This window comes from Pipra filicauda, unplaced genomic scaffold, assembly GCF_003945595.2.
Source record: "Pipra filicauda isolate LSUMZ 115617 unplaced genomic scaffold, ASM394559v2 scaffold35_size7292922_pilon, whole genome shotgun sequence".
NCBI classification, from domain to species: domain Eukaryota; kingdom Metazoa; phylum Chordata; class Aves; order Passeriformes; family Pipridae; genus Pipra; species Pipra filicauda.
This window is the reverse complement of record NW_024104487.1, coordinates 1,773,537-1,795,601: the sequence shown is the minus strand read 5'-3', so window position 1 is coordinate 1,795,601 and position 22,065 is coordinate 1,773,537. Positions and strand designations below refer to the sequence as shown.

At 42.4% G+C, this 22,065-nt stretch overlaps 1 protein-coding gene across 1 annotated transcript in view; it reads left to right on the top strand.

Moving 5' to 3' along the window:
- The window catches only part of RCL1 (RNA terminal phosphate cyclase like 1), a 39,193-nt gene that overhangs the window by 5,634 nt on the left and 11,494 nt on the right, over positions 1-22,065 (top strand). The window contains exons 2-8 of the mRNA XM_039384539.1: positions 3,189-3,510; positions 5,942-6,013; positions 6,810-6,985; positions 13,944-14,018; positions 15,148-15,272; positions 17,753-17,878; positions 19,446-19,602. Coding sequence (XP_039240473.1) covers positions 3,189-3,510; positions 5,942-6,013; positions 6,810-6,985; positions 13,944-14,018; positions 15,148-15,272; positions 17,753-17,878; positions 19,446-19,602 — 1,053 coding nt within the window. The remainder of the gene's footprint in view (positions 1-3,188; positions 3,511-5,941; positions 6,014-6,809; positions 6,986-13,943; positions 14,019-15,147; positions 15,273-17,752; positions 17,879-19,445; positions 19,603-22,065) is intronic.

Genomic DNA, 22,065 nt, shown 5'->3' with positions numbered 1-22,065 from the left:
GTTCACAGATAGAAAGTTCAGACAATGCAGTGGAAAACTTAGGTAGCTCCAGTAGCAGCACCTGGAAGCCTTTTACAAGCTGTCTTGACAGAAGACACTGTTAATTTCAGTGGGAGTGTCCATCCTCTATCACAGCCCATATCCATAACCTCACAGCAAATTGTTATTTAACTAGTATCCTGTAATTATGTCTAACAGGCCTTTGATTGAAGGAAAATAAAAGAGACGATATTGTTTCCTGAAAATAGGAAACAGTAAGTGTCAGACTTCTTTTCCATTAAATATTATCATAAAGTTTAGCACTGTTTGCTCTGGAATTCCAAAATACCCTCCAAACTCTGAAACCCAAAGGAATTATGCAGATTTGGCTGAATTTAATCATTTGCAAGCAAGAAAACAGAGCACTGATTTATCAGGAAAGTTTTAAGAATTTCTGTGCAGTTGGGGCATAGATTTATTAGGTCTGAGGGTGTTCTTCATCTTCCTCCCACTCACAGTTTTCTCTCAGTTCTGCTCAGTGCATTACAGAAAAGAATATCAGCTGCACAAGACCCATTCTCTATTCCGTCATATCCTAGATCAGAGCTGCAACTGGCAACGAATTTCTAACACACAGAAAGCTACATTTCTTTGATTCCACACAAACATGACAAACTCCTCTTTTTCTAAAAAAGACACATATGTTCATCTGCACATGAATAGCTCTAGACCCTCTTACCCATATCTCAGAAATCTGGGGCATTATATTACCATTGTCATTCTCTGATCCTCATTTTTCACAAATTTCTCAGCCTGCTTCCTTTAAGAAAATTTTCTTAGGCTTTGTTTCAGCACAGATGTGGCCTTTTGGTTCACCTATATAATTTTTCTGGTTTTGATTTTTTGCCTTAGCACCTGGGTCTGGGAAATCCACAACATCTCTACATACTTGGTGGTGAATGAATTGAGCGGAAAAGAAATCTGAGTATATGAAAAATTGGACATGAACCAGCAACTCACATTTGCAGCCCAGAAAGCCAACCTTATTTCTGGGCTGCATAAAGAGCAGCCAGCTGGTCAAGGGGTGTGACTGTCCCCCTCCACTCCCCACTTGTGAGACCCCATCTGGATTCCTGCATGCAGCTCTGGTGCCCTCAGTACAGGAAAGACATGGACCTGATACAGCCAGTCCAGAGGAGGGGCACAAAAATCATCAGGGGGCTGGAATAACTTCTCCTTGAGGAAAGGCTGAGAGTGCTGGGGTTGTTCAGCGTGGAAAAGAGAAGGCCTTGGTGAGAGCTCATTGCAGCCTTCCAGTATTTAAAGGGGCTTATCAGAGAGACTTTTTACCAAAAAGTAGTGACAGGACAAGGGGCAAGAGTTTTAAACGGAAAGAGAGTAGATTTAAAATGGACATAATGAAGAACTTTTCTGCAGTGAGGGTGGTGAGGCACTGGAACAGGTTGCCCAGAGAAGCTGTGGGCATTGCATCCCTGGAAGTGTTTAAGGCCAGGATGGATGGGGTTTTGAGCAACCTGGTCTAGTGGGAGATGTCCCTGCCCATAGCAGGGGTGTTGGAACTAGGTGATTTTTAAAGGTTCCTTCCAACACAAGTTATTCTGTTTTTCTAGGATACATAGATGGAGACTGGTTTCTTAACACAACAAATGATCCTTACGCATGCTGATCAGAAAAACTGAGTCAGCAAGCAGCCATCAAAAGGAGGTCAAGTTTTTGCAGCTTCTGTAAAGCATCTCTATCATGGGTTTAAAAAAAAAAAGAGGTTTTAGTGTCTGGGAAACACTTTATTGAGAAAGAAAATTGTTATTACTTGTAAAGAAAACAGTCTGACCTTTGCTGTACTAAACTGGGAGGTGCAGTTGACTTTCTCACTGGACAAGAGTTCTTGCAGAGGGGTCTGGGTAGAGTGGAGCACTGGGCAATCACCAATGACATGAAAGTGACAAGTTGAAATGGATTCTGCACCTGAGATACAGAAAGGCCAGACACAAGTCTAAACTGGGAGAGGGATGGCTGGAGAGCACCCTTGTAGAGGGAGCTTTGGGGTGCTGGTTGGCAGCAGGCTCTGTAGCAGCCACCAATGTACTCTGGCAGCCAGGAGGACAACGAGGACACTGTTGTGTCCCCCCCCCCATCCTAGGTGCATCAAACACAGCATCATCAGCCATCAAAAGAGGTGACTGTCCCGCTGTATTCAGCGTTAAGGCAGGGCCTCATCTTGAGTGCTGTGTGCAGGTCTGGGCCCCACCATTTAAGAGCAATGTGAAGGTCCTCAAATGTGTCTGGAGTAGGGCAAGAAACCTGGCGGAAGGACTGGATACCATATCCTGTGAGGAGCTGCTACAGACTTTAGGCTTGTCTGGTCTGGTGAAAGTGAGGCTGAAGGGTGACCTCCTTGTCTCTACAACTGCCTGAGGAGGGGAAGTGGACAAGGAGGTACTGATCTCTTCTCCCTGGGATATGACATGTGGGAATGGTTGAAAGCTGTATGAGGGGACATTCAGATTTGTCATTAGGAATCATTTTACAGAGAGGGTGGTCAAACCTTGGAACAGGTTTTTAGAGGTTGGCTGAAGCTCTAAGCCTGTCAGTGGGTAAGGATCATTTGGACAATGCCCTTAACAACATGCTTTAACTTTTGGTCAGCCCTGGAGTGCTCAGGCAGTTGGGCGAGATGACTGCTGTTGGTTCCTTCCAACTGGAACTACTCCACTCTAACTCTCTAAGTTCTGTTTCAATACACATAAATGTAGCCTAGCAATTGACACTGTCACACCACCACTGCAATCGTCGTTTCTCTTAAAGCTGAGGCTGAACGCTTCTCTTGGTCTCCTCATTAAGGACAGATGGGCTCTGGCACTGTCACTTAGTATAACAGGCTGGCCTGAGGACTGCAAGTCACACGCATTCCTCCGCTCGGTTTTCCTTAAGGCAGGGATAAATTATTGAAAAGGAGTGTCTGAGGGAACGCCTTCCCAGGAACCGACTCATTTTCGGTGTTGGGACAATACCCTGGTAGAGGCACCATGTTCTGCTCCGGGCCGTCCTCGCTCTCCCGCCCGCGAGGAGAACCCGCGCCACCCGGAGGAGCGGCCGGGCGGGCACCCGGCTTCGGCCAGACACATCTACCGACACTTTTAAACTCTGAGTTTCAATTCAAAACACACAGGCAGGGAGCGCACACGTAGAGGCAGCAGCTGCCAGCCCTGTCGAGACAACCTCGGCCCAACCACGCTTTCGATCACCCGTTCGGCGAACCCGGCGGATGCGGAGCTCGGAGCCGGGAGCGACCCCTCCCAGCGCCCGCCCGCCCCCTGCCCTTTGCCCCCGCCGCTGTCCCAGCGCTTCCTGTTCCCAACCACGTGGGCAGCGGGATGGCGGGCGAGGTGCAGTGCCTCAGCTACGCGGGATGCAACTTCCTGCGGCAGCGCCTGGTGCTGGCCACGCTTAGCGGGCGCCCGCTGAAGATCCGCAAGATCCGCGCCAAGGAGGAGGATCCCGGGCTCCGCGGTAAGCGGCGGCTGCGGGGGAGGAGGTCGGGTCGGGGGGCGGCGGAGCTCCGGCGCCGACAGTGCGTGGGACCTGCTGCCGGCAGGGTCAGCCCTGCAGCGGCGGCTGGGGCAGCAGAGCCCCCTCCGGCCGGCGAGAATGGGACCCAGCTGCGGGTCGGTGTCTTCCCGTGGATGGTCTCTCTTTCCCCTGGGCGCTGTGCACACCTGGTGCGGGCGGCGAGCTGCCGGCGCCGTCTCGGTCGGAGCTGTCACACGTGGGCTTTGGGAGGAGGAGGAGGAGACGTGGGAGCGGCACAGGGCGGTGTTGGAGGCCGGAGCAGGGAGGCTGTCGCCCACCCGCCGCTCTGTGCCATCCCCATCCCGCCGGCTCGGCTCGGCAGCCCCTGCCTTTCCACGAGGTCACGCGTTTCCTCCAGCGCGGGCCCTCGAGGGCCGGTCCGGCCGGCCGGGGTTCCTGCTGCCCCGCCCGAGCCGCCCCGGTGGGACGGGGAGGGCACCGCACCGTCCCCCGCCGTCCCGTCCCGCAGGGGAGCGCCGGCGCGGGAGCAGCCAGGCGTGGTTCTGACCTGTTCGCTGGGTTGTGCGTGAGCCTCGTTGGCAGACCCGGAGTTGGTTCGTGTCCCCGTGACGGCGGCTCCGCAGTCGGGAGTGGCAGAATAATTCCTCGGCCCTCGGACTGCCGTTTCTGCCGCGTGCCCAAGTATCTTGTGCTCCATCTGTTTGTGGGAGCCCGCGTTCCCGCAGTGTTAATGGGTCTTGTGTTGTGCTTTGATTTTTATTAGGGTTTGTCCAAACAATAAAGGTGAAAGAGGTGGAATCCATTTACTTTTCATTTCTGAAAGCTTCCAAGACTGCAGACTCCTTTGAGGGAAACCTTTCTTAGGGAATTCCTTCTTCAGTCCTGTACAAGACCTTTGGCATCCCAGGGTGAATTCCATTGTAAACCAAAGTAAGAAGACAATAGGATAGAGATTGAGGAAAAAACATTATTGTAGTGTTATTTTTTGGGGCAAGGACCCCTGCTATGAAGTTCAGAACAGGGATAGATGTTACTCTGCCTCCTGAGCAGGCTTCAGATTATAGGTAGAAATTCTCCTCAGAAACTGTCAAAGCATTCTTGTGTACTTGACTTAACATTTACCATGACCCAAAATATTTTTTATCACCATATAGTGATGAAGTTTGTAGGTTTGCTGTATTTTTTTAAAAGGTGTTTGAATTGCCTTTTTCAAGTATGAGTTAAAGTGTAAACTATGACTGTAACAGAAAAATAATAACAACAAACTGTGATTTGTGCTGGTGATTCAACATGCAGTTCTTTTTGCTTTTCATGACTGGAACATTTGTAAAGAGAACTCTTCTACACATGTTCTGCAAGACTGAAATGAACTCACAAGGATGCACTCTTGCACTGGAAGAAGCCCCAGTGCTGTCATAAACTTTATAAACATATAAACTGTCATAAAGTTTAGAAAATGTCAAAACAGAGAGCAGAACCAGTATTGTGTGACTGGGACATCAATAATGTTATGGAAATATTGACAATGTAATTTCTGCTATTGTATGTTAGAAGCATACATAGAAAAAAAGTCTGATTACTGTTTAAGAAGTAACACAGGGTTATTGCTAAGGAAGTTCTGCAGTCTACCTGCAACTATACAGGTGCTGTATAACTGCGTGTGTTTTGAATGCTGTATATGTTCATGTGTCTTCCTTGATATTGAATCTGTACCATGTTGGGATACCTAAGTACTAGAATACTAGGCTATTCATCCTGGGGTGGTTTCTTTTGGTTGCTTGTTGTTGTTGTTGTGTTGTTTTGGTTTTGTTTTGTTTCATTTTTGGTTTTAGTTGGTTGGAGGGGGAGGTGTTTTTGTTTTGGGTTAAATTCAGTTGTCCTTTCCCATGTCTCTTGAGCTGGAGCCCACACAAGCAAGAGAACAGCTGTGCAGCAGCAGCACTTCACATGCGAATGACCCCTGCTGTTAACACTTTAACACAGAATGATGTGAAGCTGTTACTAACTTGTCATGCTTCAATGTGCAGGATCCTGTTTATTATGAGTTGTATGTTTTGCTTTGCACTGAGCAAAATGTAAATTGTCAAAAGTTTTATCCTGGACTGACCTCTCAGGCCACTGTGGTCAGAAGTTACCAGTTGTATCATGTGCTGCGTGCCAGGGAGAGGAGTGTGACTAGTCCCAATTGCCACATCTGAGGCCATCTCAACTGATTTGAGATGCCTATGAGCATGGAGGCTCAAATTAACATCTCTGTTTTTACAATTAATTGCCTTTTCTCATGTGCTAGAATTATACCACAACTTGAAGAGTGAGGGTATCCTTACAGCTGTGAAAGGCAGGAAAGGGTAAAAAGTATGGTGTTGAACTTCAGGAAACTTTAAAACTCTCTCTCTGTTTTACTCCTTAGATTTTGAAGCAAGTTTTATTCGCTTGATTGACAAAGTGACCAATGGTTCTCGGATTGAAATAAACCAAACAGGTAAGCCCTGTTTTCTCTGCTTCCTCTGTTTTGGTCTTCCAGGCTTTATCAGTTTCTGCAGCGGAATCAGAGTTTTGTCTTGACAGAGGTAGGTGTTCAGATATGATTGACTGAGCAGATCAGAAATAACCAAGCCGAGAAGTTTTGTAGTAATTGGTTGCATGCAAGAAGATCAGCGTTCCACCATATAGTGGAGAACTAAAGAAACTGTATTGCCCAAGAACTAAAATCGGTATGTTGTTGGATATGTAGTATTTCCTAGTGGGGGAAGGTTCCTCTGAACCAGAATTGATTTTTTGTTGGAGACAAGGTTTACCCTCTACAAAGACAAACTTCTGAGCAGGAGTGCTTGCTTATTCATGCTTGGAAAAGGGTTTGATTAGAGTGAGAAGCTCCCTATATAACAATTTCATCTGGTTTGGAGTTTTCTTATTTTTAAAGGATTTTAAGAGTTGTGGTTGATCAGTAAGGCAGACGAATTACCACCAGATATACCAAGGCATCAATGACCTGATGAACTGATGAAGATTTAGCTTCTGTGGAGAATAATTATGGCTTGTATCAGCATTTTGTAAATTACTAAGAGATCCTTAGTTTTGTGGGGGAGGGGAAAAGGAGGAGAAATTACGTGCAGGGCAGACAGACACTGGTGTGCATTGACCCATTTACTAACTGCATAAATTCTTTTTCCTCCAATTTGCCTGTATACATTGTTGCAAAGTATGTTTGTATTGTAGTAATGGCCAATGCTCTTACAGTGCCCTCATTTGGCTTGCTCCCCTGGCATCTTCCCCAGGTACTACTTTGTATTATCAGCCTGGTCTTCTGTACGGAGGCTCGTTGGAACATGACTGCAGCCCCAGTCGTGGCATTGGTTACTATTTGGAAAGTCTGCTGTGCTTGGCACCCTTCATGAAGCATCCATTGAAGATTGTCTTGAGGGGAGTAACAAATGATCAAGTAGACCCTTCGGTAAGTAATAAAGTTTAAGTACCAGAGGAGGATAATTTTCTCCCCGCTAAAAAAAAAATATTAGGGAGGAGTGTCTAAAACATCCAGAAGTATCCAGTGTTGCTGCATTTACCAGCAAACTCTCTGAATCAAACAAACATCTGCTAAACTGTTGCCTCTCCACATCACACTCGAAACTGCAGTTTATAATCCACCTTTTGACTTTCAATTCTGTAGTGCTTCTGTCTTCTCCCCTGCAAACTCCTTTTAAATGCACTGTGAGACCCTGCCAGAGGTTTGGTTCTCCTCTTCTCTTAGAATTTAGGGGGATTATTTCTCCTACCCAACACATGTGTTTACTGTATAAAGAGGGAATTGTCTTTAAAATTTGAATGTGAAAAGGAAGGAATCTTTCTCTTCTGTTGGATTCTGGACATAGTTATACAAGTCTACTGTGAAGCCTTCTTTCTGTTAGGAACAGAAGTCACATGGCAATTACAAAATTAAAGTAGCAAAAATATGTAATAACTGATTCTTCAGAAAGATGCTGGCAGGTTTGGTAGATAAATAACTATGAAATGCTTCCTTTGATTTCTATTACTGCTGATTTGCAGTTCTTTGTTTTGTAACAGTGTTGTTACAAAAATGAACTATGGGTGACATGGGATTAAAACATTGAAGTAATGATTAGTGGTTATGGTTTGTTTTTTTTTTTCCAAAAAATCCCATACATAAGCCTTTGCTTTTGGGGAACAGCACTTCTGTTTACTTTTTGAATGGTGACTGGGGACTATTTTCCTCCTAGTAGATTAAGGAAACGTTGTAATCTGAAAATTTAGCCAGTTTAAATAAATACAAATACTGTGAAGTATAACTGCAGATATTAGATGAGCCTCTAAGTCGCGCTAGTATTTATGACTTTTCAGCTGTGCTTTTCTTGTCATTTAAGAATCTTGCTTTCTCATCTGTGGCTATGAGAGACATCCACAGAAGTCAAAGGATGATCAAAGTGGGTTGTACACAGCACTATGAAAAAAAAGGGGAAGCATGTTTTGCTAAGTTTTCAGTCATTCTGTTTAAAAGTCCTTAATATAACTGGTAAGTAATAAGAATCAAAGTCTTTTTTTGTTGACTGTGTCTATTTAATCACAACGGAGAAATTCTTGCATAATCTGGAGATGAAGAACAGTCCACTGTTGATATTGCTTTTAAGTAAGTTTGGACAGTCATCTAAGCAACCAAGTCTTGATTCTGGAAATTATCTCCTTTTAAGCATCAGTCACATGGGCCTGAGATTAAACAATTTTAGTTGAAAAGAGTGCAAGAATTTAAGCCAGTTAAGTTTGTGCTTGAAGGGGGCTTACCCTTGCCAGAGCTCAGGCTCATCCCTGTTGGCATACATCAGCTGACCTTTCTGATACTAAATGTAAATAAAATTTATGCTAAAGAGTTACATCTTAAATTCCATGTGTCATAGTAGCAACTGCACAGTGGTTGTTAGTGACAGCTAACACAGTCACAACCTCGGTTACTGTGACTCGGCTCACACTTAGTAACTTTTTCAGTGGTAATAACTGAATACCAATTCCTGAAATTGGTTTAAACATGGTTTATGTCTGTTTAACTTGCCTAAGTAAACACTAAACCTGATGCCAATAAACTACTTAAAGGAGCTTTACAAGTTGTTTTGTATAGCATGTGGATCTGCAGGCTGCTGAGACTAAAAGCACAAATTTAAGTGCTACCCTAATTTATTTATGTGCTTATGTAAATGGAAGCTTGGTTTTAAATTGATTTGGGCTTTTATTTTTCGGTAGACAGAGGATGTTTATAAACTGAGTGAACAATTACTACCTATGCTTATCCAAAAAGGGATGCTTAAATTTGTCTATCCATCTGTACGCTTTCTGACTTTCCATGGAGAAGGTGGAAAGGCAAACCAATGTGAATATAATGTGAGAGTTTAAAATGGGCAGGTATTTTCCCTGCTGCTCTTGATGTAAGAACCTCTCAATCTCAGATTAGTAAGTTTGCATGGCCAGGTTTTGGTAGTGGGGTGCTAAAGGGGTGGTTCTTGTAAGAAGCTGCCAGAAGCCCGTGCCAGCTGGCTCCAAGACAGACCCACTGCTGGCCAAGGCTGAGCCCATCAGCCTTGGTGGTAGCGCTGCTGGGATAAACATGTTTAAGGGGGAAGCGGAGGGTGGAGGGAACTGTGGAGTAACCTGCAGCTGGAAAGAGGAGTGGAAGTACGTGAGAGGAACAGACCTGCACACACCAAGGTCTGTGAAGAAGGAGAGCAGGTACCTCATGCGCTGGAGCAGAGATTCCCCTGCAGCACATGTTGAAGGCCATGGTGAAGCAGCTGTCCCCCTGCAGTCCCTGGAGGTCAGCAGGAGTTCAGATATCCACCTGCAGCCTGTGCAGGACCCCACGCTGGAGCAGGTGGATGCATGAATGAGGCTGTTACCCCATGGGAAGCCTGTGCTGGAGCAGCATCCTGGCAGGATCTGTGGCCCTATGGAGGGAGGAGCCCACACTGGAGCAGGTTTGCTGGCAGGGTGTGTGACCCCCTGAGAGACCCACACTGGAGTGGTTCATGAAGAACCGTAGCCAGTGGGAAGGACCCATGTTGGAAAAGTTCATGGTGGACTGTCTCCCATGGGAAGGATCCCACACTAGTGCAGGGAAAGAGTGTGAGGAGCCCTCCCACAGCAGAGGTAACAGCAGCAGAGATAATGTGTGATGGATTGACTGCAATCCTTATTCCCTTAGTGCTGCTGAAGGGGAGGAGGTAAAGAATCAGGAATAAAGTTAAGTTAAGAAAGAAGAGGATTGGGATTAAGGTGTTTTTAAAATTTGGTTTTATTTTTCATTACCCTACTCTGACTTGATTGGCAATAAATTCAGTTCATTTCCTTGAGTCAAGTCAGTTTTGTTGGGTTTTTTTTCAGCTTTGCACTAGCTAAGGGATCCTAAAAGTTACTTTTCCTCCTCTTTTTTTTTTTTTTTTTTAAACTCCCTGTCCTTAACTCATGAGCCTTTCATTATATTTTGTTGCCCCTGTCCGGCTGAGGAGGGGAAGTGATAGAGCAGCTTTGGTGGCCACCTGGCATTCAGCCAGGGTCTGCCCACCACATAGGTACAATAAACAAGGTGTGCACTCAAGGCGTGCTTTGGAGGATTTTTGTTTATTTGTAAAAGGGATATAATGTTTTGTAAAGGTGTCTTTATTTTGGAGCTAGGTGAATTCTGCAGAGTGTATCCTTATGTGAGTGTATTGAATATCTGTCATTTGCAGATAAATCTACAAATTCATGTATGCTTGCGGAAAATACGTATGTACATACACACACATATGCACACCCATGATCCTATAGCACCCCATTTGTGCTTGAACAGAGAAGGTGGCAAACAGGAGCCCATGCTCCCTCTATGTCTCCTGCTCCTAAGAGCCATACAGTCCTGTGTATTCTTAATACCCTGGACACTTCTCACAACCTTCCCTAAGCCAGTTCAACTAACTGGCAAAATGACAGAGAGCTGTACCCCCTGCATTTTCTCATGGAGGCATTCTCATGGATAAGTAAGTAGCAGGAATGTGCGTGCAGCCAGAGGAGTGGGACCTTTCCCTCATGGGAGCAGCGAGCAGGTAGGCTGACCTGCAGGGCTTTCTGAAATCCATTCTCAGCACTGAGCTCGCAGCTTTTCACACAGCCTCAGAAGTATTTGTGGGATGTGATTGCTGTGTGGTTTGAGGTTCCTCTTTGCCAGAGACCTCCATGTCAGAAGGACAAAAGGGAATATGGCAGATCTCCTGCTGTGGGTAGAGTAGAAATGGTCTAGGTGAGAGGAAGGATGTTTCCAAGGACAGCTTGTGGAAGAAAAAACTTTAGCTAAGTTCAGTGAGGCACAGGTCAGGCTGAGTTCTTGGAGTTTAGAGTGTGTGTTTACATTAGTATTTGCTTATATACATTAAATAGCCCTCCAACAGGGTGCAATGGAAAGCTCTTTGACATCTGGTACCAGTCCAAAAGAGTACTGTAGTAACTGAAATACAGGGTAGCGTGCACTTGTTCGAAGTGGGACTGTGGTGCTATTGTTACTAATAATATTGCATATGTTATTGTGTGTATTATCACATATTGTGATAATATTGCACAGTATTATTATTGTCTGAGTGATACGTCCTAAATGGGTGAGAGGAATGCTACTTTGTTCACATTTGACGGGAAGAGGCATGCGTTTGGGATACCAGCCTGAACTGTTCACTAGCAACCTACGCTTGCACTATGTTTTAATGTGCTGTCACTGGTGAGACCTGACCATGGATAGCTTGTGGGACCAGCCATGTGGGACTGGGTTGAGGTGGTTTCGAGTTTCTCTGTATAGTGATTATGTATGCAGGGGGTGGCTTTGTATATGGCCTTTTTCAAGGGAATGGAGGTGGCACACAAATGACAGCTCCTATTTTCCATTCCTTCTCTACCTCTTGATATTCTGACAAATACATAGTGCTGCAGTAACCTGTTTTAGTATAATCATTCTTAATGTTTGTGTTTGCAAGTGTTGAAGGCTCTTTACAGCTATGCCATGGGACTTTGAGTTGAAATTACTGTCGTGCTGATGTGAAGCTTGTGAAGTTTTGGCTTAGGAGCAGTAATCTTCAATCTTAATCAAAACTCATCAGTTGTTTGTGGAAAACAAGTTCTTCCTATGGAATTTTCTCCCCCGTCCCTGGCTTTTCTTGTTTCCTTGCTAAACTGTTTTTTCTCTTCCCCTTCTCCCAGTCTGGGTGCTTTTTAACAAAATATAACACTGTATGTATGGCAGGGCTAAATGATATTCTGTGAAGTGCTAATGGCTATGCAGCTCAACTGATGCTTGCCCTTCTCCAAGGTAGCCATATACTGTAGGGTCTGTGTGTGGTTTATTGGGGTTTTTTTTCAGCTGTGCACTAGCTAAGGGATGCTAAAAGTTACTTTTCCTTCTCTTTTTCTTTTTTTTTAAACTCTTGTAGATTTCTTTAAAGGAAAAAGATTTGCATTACACTAGTTTGTGAATAAGCAATGTCTGTGGAATTTAGCATGTTAGTGTCATTTGTGCTGAGGTATACCCTCAGTTGTATGATGCATTTGCTTTGGTACAACTTGGCGTTTTGTTGTCTGTTCTGGAAATGAAATAACTGCCCTTCAAGAGGAGCTGAATCTTTGGTTTATGGCTGAGAATTGACAAAAGGCTAGAAAAATGGGTTTGGGTCTTAGTTTAGCTACTGTCTTGTGATTTTCAGTGAAATCCTTCACATCCTGCCTGACTTCCCACTCATCTGCTAAGCAGAACAGCCTTTTCCCCTTCTTCAAATACTGCTGATTACCGTGTCTATTTAGGCCGCAAATTTGGAACAGTTAGTTTCTTATTATATGTCTGTCTGGTACCTGATAAGTATCATGGAATTTGTCTGAGGACTGAAAACTATGACAAGTTTTGAAGTTTTTGGAAACAAACACGAGACTCAAAGTTGATCCGGGTTTCTAACGCTGGCATAACATGCTTTCTCTGGAGAAAGAATTGCAAAAGTGGAAATGTAGGAAGCAAACAGTTCCTAACCTACATAGTGAAGCTTTTCTTTTTTCACTGGTATGTTTTGTTTCATAAGAAAGAGGGAGAAATGTGTAATTTTAATGTGAACCAGATCAGCTTGTTGAAACTTCTGCCACTGGTATTCACATTTGTCTTTATGTGTGCACATGCATATTAGTAAAGGCTTTTGCTCTAAAAGTCAAAAATTGTGTTTAATGAATAATCCTGAAGAGCCAAATTAAGGTAGCCTGGCTGAAAAAACATCAACTACATAAATATAAAAAAGGAACCATTGACTTAAAGGTTTTTTTTTTCTAATGAAGACATTCAAATATTGATAATACCATTAAAAAGAACACCAAAATGCTCCTCCGCAAGAAAGGAAGTATGTTGTCCAGCAGGATTTAAAGAGTGAACTGCAACATACGCTCATAGCTCCTTGGGTAGCTTTAACAAGATGTTCACAAATTTGTAGGTGGAGGTATGCGCTACTGCTTTGTCAGTGGCTTGTGCTCTCTGCAAAGCAGAGACAAGGACACTTAAGAATTGTGGATTCTGGCTGAAGGCGTGGGAAAGAGGGTGCTTTTTATCAGCTGCTGTCTACCTATGCCTGTTTCCTCCACCTGCATTTAGTTACTCTTTGGTCATGCTGTCCTGGTCCTATCTCTCCTGAACTGATTGTCTTGGGTAACTCCCTGTGCTGTTGCTCTGATAAATAATTTGTTTTCACTTCTGGCAATGCTACTGAAGTTTCAGAAGAGGGAAGAGGACAGTCACTGTAATCTTAAGTCAGCAATTAGGAAGAGCAATGTTCAGACCTGAATCTGCTGAGCACCTGGCTCAAAGGGAGTACATTGGTGATGTATCACCCACACCAGATTCTTTGAAGTGCTTCAAGAGAAGTAATATAGAAGCTTCTGTTTCTCAGAAACAGGTGAAAAGAAGTTCTTGACGGAAGACTGATGTTCTTCCTGCCAAACCAAGGGCCTTCTCTTGCAGCAATGCTTGCAAAAATGCAAAGGTTCTTGCAATAATTTATTTTTTTGTAGGAATTTTTAAGTAATGACAGAAGAATGCAATTTTTTCAATAACTGTGTTCAATGAAACAAGTAAGCTGTTTTAGCTGAACCATAATGGAAGTAAAAATCAGGCCAAAAAGAAGCCAGAATAGCAAATTCCATCTTCCAGTAATTTGTTCTAGCAAATTTTGTTAGTAATGAGATACTGTGGCAGTCTAAGAGTAGCTGAAGCTCTCTATGCTGTATTCCCATGTCTTCCCATAGACTAACTTGTATGGAAAAAACTTGTCTTTGTTAGTCACCTCATAATGCAGAGATTTTTAAATTATGGACTAATATAACTTCCAATAAAGAGTCTGCTTTTTAAATTCGGTGTTGCGTAGGTTGATGTCCTTAAAGCAACAGCTCTACCTCTACTGAAGAAGTTTGGAATTGATGGTGAAAATCTGGAAATCAAGGTAAGACAGTTTGTTCCTTTCTTTTCTAGCACGTGTTGAAATTATACTTTTGCACTGCTTCAGGGGGCCACATGTTTGCTCTTGGTTTCTGTCTCTAACAGATATCTTGTTGTGGATACACACGTCTTAAACTGCCCCTTGTTCTTGACATGTTTTAAATGGCATACCAGACACACAGTAATTGTAGTAGGAGAGATGCAAAGGCTATGGATATGGGGGTAAGGAGAAAGTAGTGACTTCTCTTAGTCGCCAAAGAAGACTAAGAAACCTTTTTACTTTCCTGTTGCTTTTCAGTTAATTTAATATCTTTTTATTTCTACTCACTCTTCATGCCCCATGCTTGGGGCTAGGCAGTAATAATGGCATCTTTTGCCTTCTTTGCTTTCGGTTTGGAAAATACAGGAAAGAAGCTTTTCTTAAAGACTCTTCACAGGCCCAATAAATCTGGATGTAAATCATCATGTCACTGTCCTGGGACTGTCAGCCTCTACTCTGTGGCCCTGCAGCTGGTTTCCAGCTTGCCATAGCCCTGCCCTTACACCTGAGTCAGACCCACTCATAGGCTTGTGTCCCAACTTCATCTTTGTGGATGTTGACGTGGGATGGTGGGTCAGGATCAGGCTAGACAGGTCTGGTCCCCCTTATACAGAATCACAGAATATTCTGAGTTGAAAGGGACCCACAAGGATCATCAAGTCCAAGTCTTAACTGAAGGACCCCTATGGGGATCAAACCTATGACCTTGGTGTTATTGGCACCGTGCTCTAACCAACTGAACTCAAGCACTTCTAGTCTTTCTTCAGCAGCAAGGTGCAGATTTGCTACTCTTAAGCCAAGGTTGTTTTGGTAAAGATGTTTTTTTGGTTGGTTGGTTTTGCTTTGTTTTCTATTGAGAAGCCACGCCTTACTGTATTTGAGAGAAGAGGAAAAAAGAAATCAATGTTTGCTTTTAGTTTTGGTGCAAAATCCATTTCTGCCTTTAGGATGTCTTTTTCTTGCTGTGTTCACATAATGGCCCTACTTATAACATTTTATTCTATGTGAAGTAAAAGCTGTAAATTTTGGGGTGTGTAGGTACATTCTTTGTACTCTTTACTAACCTGCTTTTTTCCTCCATTATTGTTTCTAGATCAACCGGAGAGGAATGCCTCCCAAAGGAGGTGGAGAGATACTGTTTGCTTGCCCAGTGAGAAAGATCTTGCAGCCTGTTCAGTTTACAGACCCTGGCAAAATCAAGCGTATCAGAGGAACTGCGTATCCTTTTTGTTTGACTGTTTTTCTACTTTTAAATAATTTTGCTCAAAAAAAAGAAGTCTCCTAACTTGAAGTCAGAGGAATGCACCGTGTTGTTGAACATGTATCCAGGTAACACAGGATACCATTACACAGAGGAGTCACCCAACTAGATTTCAGGACAGTGTCTCAAAACTGCTGTGTTCAGAACATTGCTGTTCAAAAAGCACCTGTAGATAAGTGAATAAATTTCAAACTGAACAGCAGTATTTAAAATCTTTTCAATAGCAAGGAAAAGTTAAAATACCTTCCATCATATAAGCAGCACTAAAAGAAATCTTACCTTGTGTGTAAATCCAGTAGTAACAAATAGTAGTTTTGTTATGCATCGAATAGGTGACAATAGGTTGTTAATTAGTCTATTGGAAGTTAGATGGGAGTTTAAATCTTAGTTCAATTTACACCTTACTGTGCACACTAAGCTTTTTGTTGTGTTTTGGAAAGAAGGTCATTGGCTCTTCACCTTTGGTAGTGCTATTGCAGATGGAAGTGGAGGAGATTTTACTTCCACAAAAAGATAAGGGCACAAAGTATTGTTGTGAACTCCTCACTTCTTCAAACAGATCTGCACATCTAGTTAATGTTCTAGATTGTTTGTTTCTTTTTGATTTTATTTTTCTCTTGTGGTTTTTGTGTGGTATCTGTCATGAATCTGCTGTCATTGTAGGAAGAAGGCAGAAATTCCTTAGAGGAAACTGTCTTGAGCAAGGGCCAGCTTGTAGTTTAATTTGTGATTGAGACTCCCAAGCATAATCTGGCTTTGATTACTCAAAAGGAAAGCAGAAATGAGATCGAGTTTCCTGCCAGAGGTGTAGACTTGCAGCCTGTTCCTTCTTTTACTTTGTGCCATACCATCATAATTATGTGTGAGAGGAGGACATCTTTCCAATTGCTGCATTTAGATGAGTGCCATATTGCCAAGCAAGAGCAGTTTTACTGGATGCATATGCTGTAGTTCAAAAAGTAGGTGGCTCATTGTGCTTTTGGTGCTGGTTGCCATGGTCTTCTGATGAAGAAAGTACTTTCCTTATGCCTCCATTCCTCTCTCTAGTGAGTAGTTCTATATATTTGTGTGTGAAGGAGGAAGCAATGATCATGACTTTACTGGCATTGTTCTAAATTGGTGTTAGTGCGCAGCACCATTTTGGGCCACTTTGGTTTGATTGATATATGTGAACTACAGATTTTTGAACTTCCTCTAAGTTTTCCTGAGCTTTTTTCTCAGGAATATGGGTTTGCCTTTAGTAAGCCCAGTGAGATACAGTCTTATTTTAGTTTAGCCATTAAGTAGTCCTTCAAGACAGTAGAAAACAAAATATCTGGGAGGATAAGTCCTTAAGTCTCTTCAGTGTGTGTTTTTGTCCCTTCAGGATTCATCTGAGTAAATCTGCTTCCTCACAGCTGGGGCGATTGTGTTGCAGCAACCTTTTACAGTCATCCAAAATACTGAGTGTACCAACTGTGCAGAGCTATCAGTTTTCTGATTATTATTTAATGATTTTGCCCTTAAAATCTAAAAGTTTTTGGTTTACCTAGTCCACAAGAGATGCTATAGAAATTTGTAGAAAAGGAAGTTCCTCCCTGCTAGCTGGGAGTTCTGAAAGTGTGTTTCTCTGTATGTGTGAATGTATGTGCAGATGGGTGGTTAAATGTGCACGGTGTGAGTCTGCGCTATGCTTGGGATGGAATTTGGAGCACAATGTGCTTTGTACATTTGGAGATCTGTTAGGAGTTTCTCTGAAGCAGCACCCGAGTACAGGGGCAGAAAAGCAGTTCATCTCTTGTGTACTGTGAGAAGGTGGGTTGGGGTGAGCAGGAAGGTGGTAATTTCTTCCTTCCTGGAACCTTCAGACGCTTAGTGACTAGAGAGTCGGTGAACTTGATAGACTTAGAGCACTGCAAAATGGTTGGAGAGAGCAAAGATATTTTTCTTACAGCCTTTTACAATTGATTTTTTTTTTGTTAAAACATTTGTCTTTAATTTCTTATTCATCTTCCCAATTTCTCCCCGGTAGAAAAAGAAAGGCAGGATTTCTTGCTGCTAATTCACAGAAACTTCACCCAGGCCCATGTTTTAATAGTATATGAATAGCAGAGGTCACGGGGGTTCCTCCATCATAAGAAAACACAGGATGACAGAACAGCAATTTAAATTTGTTGAAGGGCATTTTCAAGATACATGTTTACTCAGTCATAATAGGTTGTTCTTCAGCACATTCTGTGTAATTCACTTCAAGGTGTATCGATGAAAAGACTGTGGAAAGCACGTACGTGCATACGCTTCTCTAAGTACAGGAACATGGACCAGTGCTTATGAATAGATGTACAGGACAAAACCATGTTTTCTGAAATAATGCATTGGAACCTCTTGACCACTTTTGTCAATCTCCACTTTCAATTTCTTTTGTGACCACAAATAATTTCTTAGCTCAGAAATGTAGATTCTCTGTCCGAGTGTCACCACAGATGGCAAACAGAATGGTGGAATCTGCAAGGGGCATCCTAAATAAATTCCTCCCAGACATCTATATCTGCACAGATCATATGAAGGGGGTCAGCTCTGGAAAGTGAGTATCCAGTATTCACAGGGAACAGACGTAATTCTGCATTTGTTCACGTGGTAGGGTGTTCTGATCTGTAATTCTATTGAGTTTTAGATCACAGTTTTCTGTTTGCTGACTTGAAATAAATATTCCTCACAAGGAAAAAATTAAATTATTCACTAGATGCATGTCTTTTACTCATGTAACAGGAATAGAAGTGTGTTTTTTTTAAACAAGGAATGCAGTGCATCATTACTGCCACCTAAAGGCAACTTGAGCTCTCTTCATTTTTAAATCCTTGGCTTTGAAGTGAGATGAAGATCAGAGGTGCCATGGTACTTTGAGGAAACCAACATTCAAACTTAATTGTACACCTTCTGATGGAAATGGTAGCATTGAGGATGGGACTGAACTGTTTTAAGGAAGTATTCTGCTGAATAGCTGCAAGAATGTCTTTTCAGCAGTGAGGACGGGAAAATTAATTTACTGTACTTCTACAAATTTTGTTTGCCATCAGAACACAGAAGTGATGGATGTGATCTAGAAAATTTTACTGGTATCTGTCAGCTCTGTTATCCTCTTGTCACTCTTCACTGAAGTTGAAAGAGTTCTGGATAACTCATTTGTTTGTCTTTTGTCTGTATGCTCAAATGCAGGCATGCATATTTTCTTTCACTGTTTCTGCTTTTTGAAATATTACCTTAAAACTTGTTAGGTTCAGAAGTTTAGAAACCTAGAAATTGTTGACTCATTTTGAAGTATTTTTCCTCTTTTCTAGTCCTTTATCTTATTTAATATCCCAGATTTGTAACTCTTGTGTCTCCAGGCTGTCAACAGTTACCAGAATTGCAGAAACTTTTCTGGGAGCTGTGTGTTTTTGGGGTCCCTTTTTTTTTTTATCTGTCTATAAAATTAAAAAGTCAAATTAATTGAGACAGCAGCATTTTGTTTACTATATGTAGCCCCATGCAGAGGGATAAATAATAGCATGGGAAGAGGAACGAATCCCTTTCCACCTGGCTGGTACATGTGGGTTTCTGATGCTGCTGTGCTGTCACATAGGTATGATTTCAGTACGACTGCAGTACCCCTGATACTGGGTAATTGGTCTAATCTTGCTAAGTATTGAAGCTTTCAGGGAAAGAGCTCAAGCCCCAAAGAAAGGTAATTTTGGTTTTGAATGTCACAGTGAAGAAACAGCAGATATCTTTGAAATGTTCAGCAAACATGAGTTAAATTAATGTGAAAGATAACCTCCTCTTTTTAAAAAAAATGCATTTCTGATGTTTGGATGGCTTTTTCTTTTCTTTTTCTTTTTTCCTTTTGAAAGAGTTTGTCCCAGGAGTAGCCAGCATAGAGATTTTGCGGCAAGTGGTACTTGATTCAACTTTTAAATACTGCTGTTAATTTTTTTTTCCCCAGAGTGAATCTAATGTATCAACCGGGAAATTTGCCATCAAGTCCAGATTCCCAGTATTGCCCTAGGAGAGGAGCTGGTTGTGACTTAAAGAGGAGGTTGGCTGGGAGTAGTTCTTGGCCCATTACTTGATTTTTGTCCTTAAATCAAATGCACTTTTTCCCTTTCTTTCAGATCACCAGGTTTTGGCATGTGTCTTACTGCAGAAACCATCAATGGTACTATTCTCAGTGCTGAGCTGGCCTCGAACCCTCAGGGCCAGGGAGCAGCTGTGCTTCCCGAGGAACTGGGCCAGAATTGTGCTAAGCTGTTGCTTGAGGAAATCTACAGGGTAAGTGGCCAGTGTTTTGTGTCTACAGCTGTAGGGGAAGGAGGTGATGAAATTGGTAAAGGAAGAGGTGTCTTGGAGGCACCCTCAGACAGGCTCAGATCCAAACAAAGAAATGATCTGATGCTGCCAATGTCTTCTTCATCCAGGTAAAGAGTGGTTTTGAATGGTTCCTTTAACAGGGTGCTTTTTAAAGGCCATGTTATTTCCAATGTCCAAGAGATGTTACTATGAATCATAGTAATGGCAGATTTTTCTTTTTTTGCTTTCTACCTACAACAGAATTCAGTCAGCTTCATGTGGGCTTTTAGAGGTTTTTTAAGAAGTTGGATGGGGAATAGTCAATGCTTCTAAACTAGTAGTTGGAATGGAGCATTATGAGTGGGAGAACACACAAGGGAGAAGAAGAGAAAAAAAAACTAGCAGGCCTCTGTGTTGACCACTTTGTGATGATGATGACAAAGTCAAATGTGCTGAGATCTGTTGGTTGTATGGCTTGTTGGAAAGCAGCTAGGACAGTGTTTGCTTAGGAATCTTAAGTGCATCACAGTTTTTCACAGCATTCTCATTTTTTTAATTACTAAAATGATTTTCATTTGTGGCAAGACTTCTAGTGGAAGAGCAGTTTTCAGTCTTTCAAATGATTTGGCAAACAGCACACTAGTGAGTTTCTGATTTAATAAAGAACCTACCTGCTGCTTTTGTTTCATATCTTCACAAATGTTAAAATAACTAGTTTTTAGTATTGACATAACACATTTGGCCTTTAGGAGGCAGTCATCTACAAATAATATTCACTGTTAAAAAAAAAAAGTAGTTGCTCTGGACTGTAATAAGCTGAGAGGACTTTGCAAAGGGTTAAAAATGCCATTATTGAGATTCTGTATTAGGGCATGTAGTCAATGATAAAAATTCCCCTCAACCTTATAAATCACATCCATACCTGTAGTAGTTTGTTTATCCATGACCATATTATCTTTTCTTTTTCCCTTATGCAAATCCTTCATCTGTTTGAATTACCAACTTGCTCCTTGTTTCAGTCTTCCATTAATATTTTGTCTTTGTTTATTCAGTATATGCACCGTGTTGCTAGAGGACTTTCTCTTTGTAGCCTAGAGTTCTTATCTCATAGAAATACCACCAATAAATATTCTCCCTGTGTTCCTGGGTACTGTCTAGGCCCCTTGTACTTCAACGTGCATGTATGGAGAATAGTCACAACTAGTGACTGAAGCATCTGTCTGTTTCTGCATGTAGTGTCAGGTAGCTATTTTTATTTGAGGGGGGAATTGTAAAATCTTTCATTTTCCTCCCCCCCCCCCGAAAAAGAAAAAAAACAAACAAAAACCCCAAAACTGAAAAAAAACCCACTCAACCTAAACTAAAATCTGATATATTTGTTGCTTTGTATAAATGTTTTGGAAAACATCCTCAGGCAGTCAGATGTTTGGAGACATCAAAAATCCAATTTTCAGATACTTTTATCAGCAGCAAGAAGTATCTTTTCCTTTAAAAACCATCCAGCACTTGACAGATTGAAACTAGTGAGGAAATTTGTCCAGATATTATGCTTTGTTCAGAGTCAGATGTCAGAGAACTTCTGAAGTGAAAGTTTCAAGATGGAAAGGCTTGAACTAGGTAACTTTCTGCTTCAGTGTGCTGCAGCCATTTGAATGTGCTGAGTCAAATTTTGCAAAGGATAGCGAGTATCTCAAGACAAGAAAAAATGTTTGAGGAGGAAACAGGATCAGGCAAGTATTTGAATGAAAAAGTAATAGGCTGTGAGGATTCAATGTCTTTGAGGATCAGATTCTCTGCAAGTGAGGGTGTTGGCTGTGGCCTGCTATGGTACTGCTGGTGCTCCTGGAAGAGTCTTTTATGTGTGGGCCACTTGATTCCAAAAGTAGCTGACAAAGAGTTGAGCAGCGTACAGACTGCTGTCCTCCACTACAGCAGCTCACTGTGGAAAAGTTCTTGTTAGCATTCTTTTAGCTAAGTGTGCGGCTTATCCACTGGATAAGCTCAGTCCTTATTTAGTGAATTCTTCACTCCCTCTGTCATAGGCAATATGGTGGGTTTTGTTATGTAGTTTTCAGAATAATATAATGGCCAGTCTTCGCGAGCGAAGATTTGGGAAAGGTCATTAACCCTTCCAGCCTGCGCAGTGGATTTTTAGGTGAGACACAGCGTGCGCTGAACTGAGCCCACCCTTTAGTCCTGAGGTTCATCTGCCGGGGCCGAGCAAAGCTTGGACAGTGGCAGTGAGTTTTCAGAATACGCACTTGAATTTATATATGATACACATGTTCGTATAGCGCTAACCTGATATTTGGGAAGATGTAGTTTCCTTCTCATTTTCTCTCTCATGTACTTTTTGGGTTGGTTGGTTGGTTTGGTTTTTGTTTTGGGGTGGGCTTTTTTTTGGTGTTTGGTTTTTGAAGGTTTGGTTTGTTTTTTGGAGGTTTT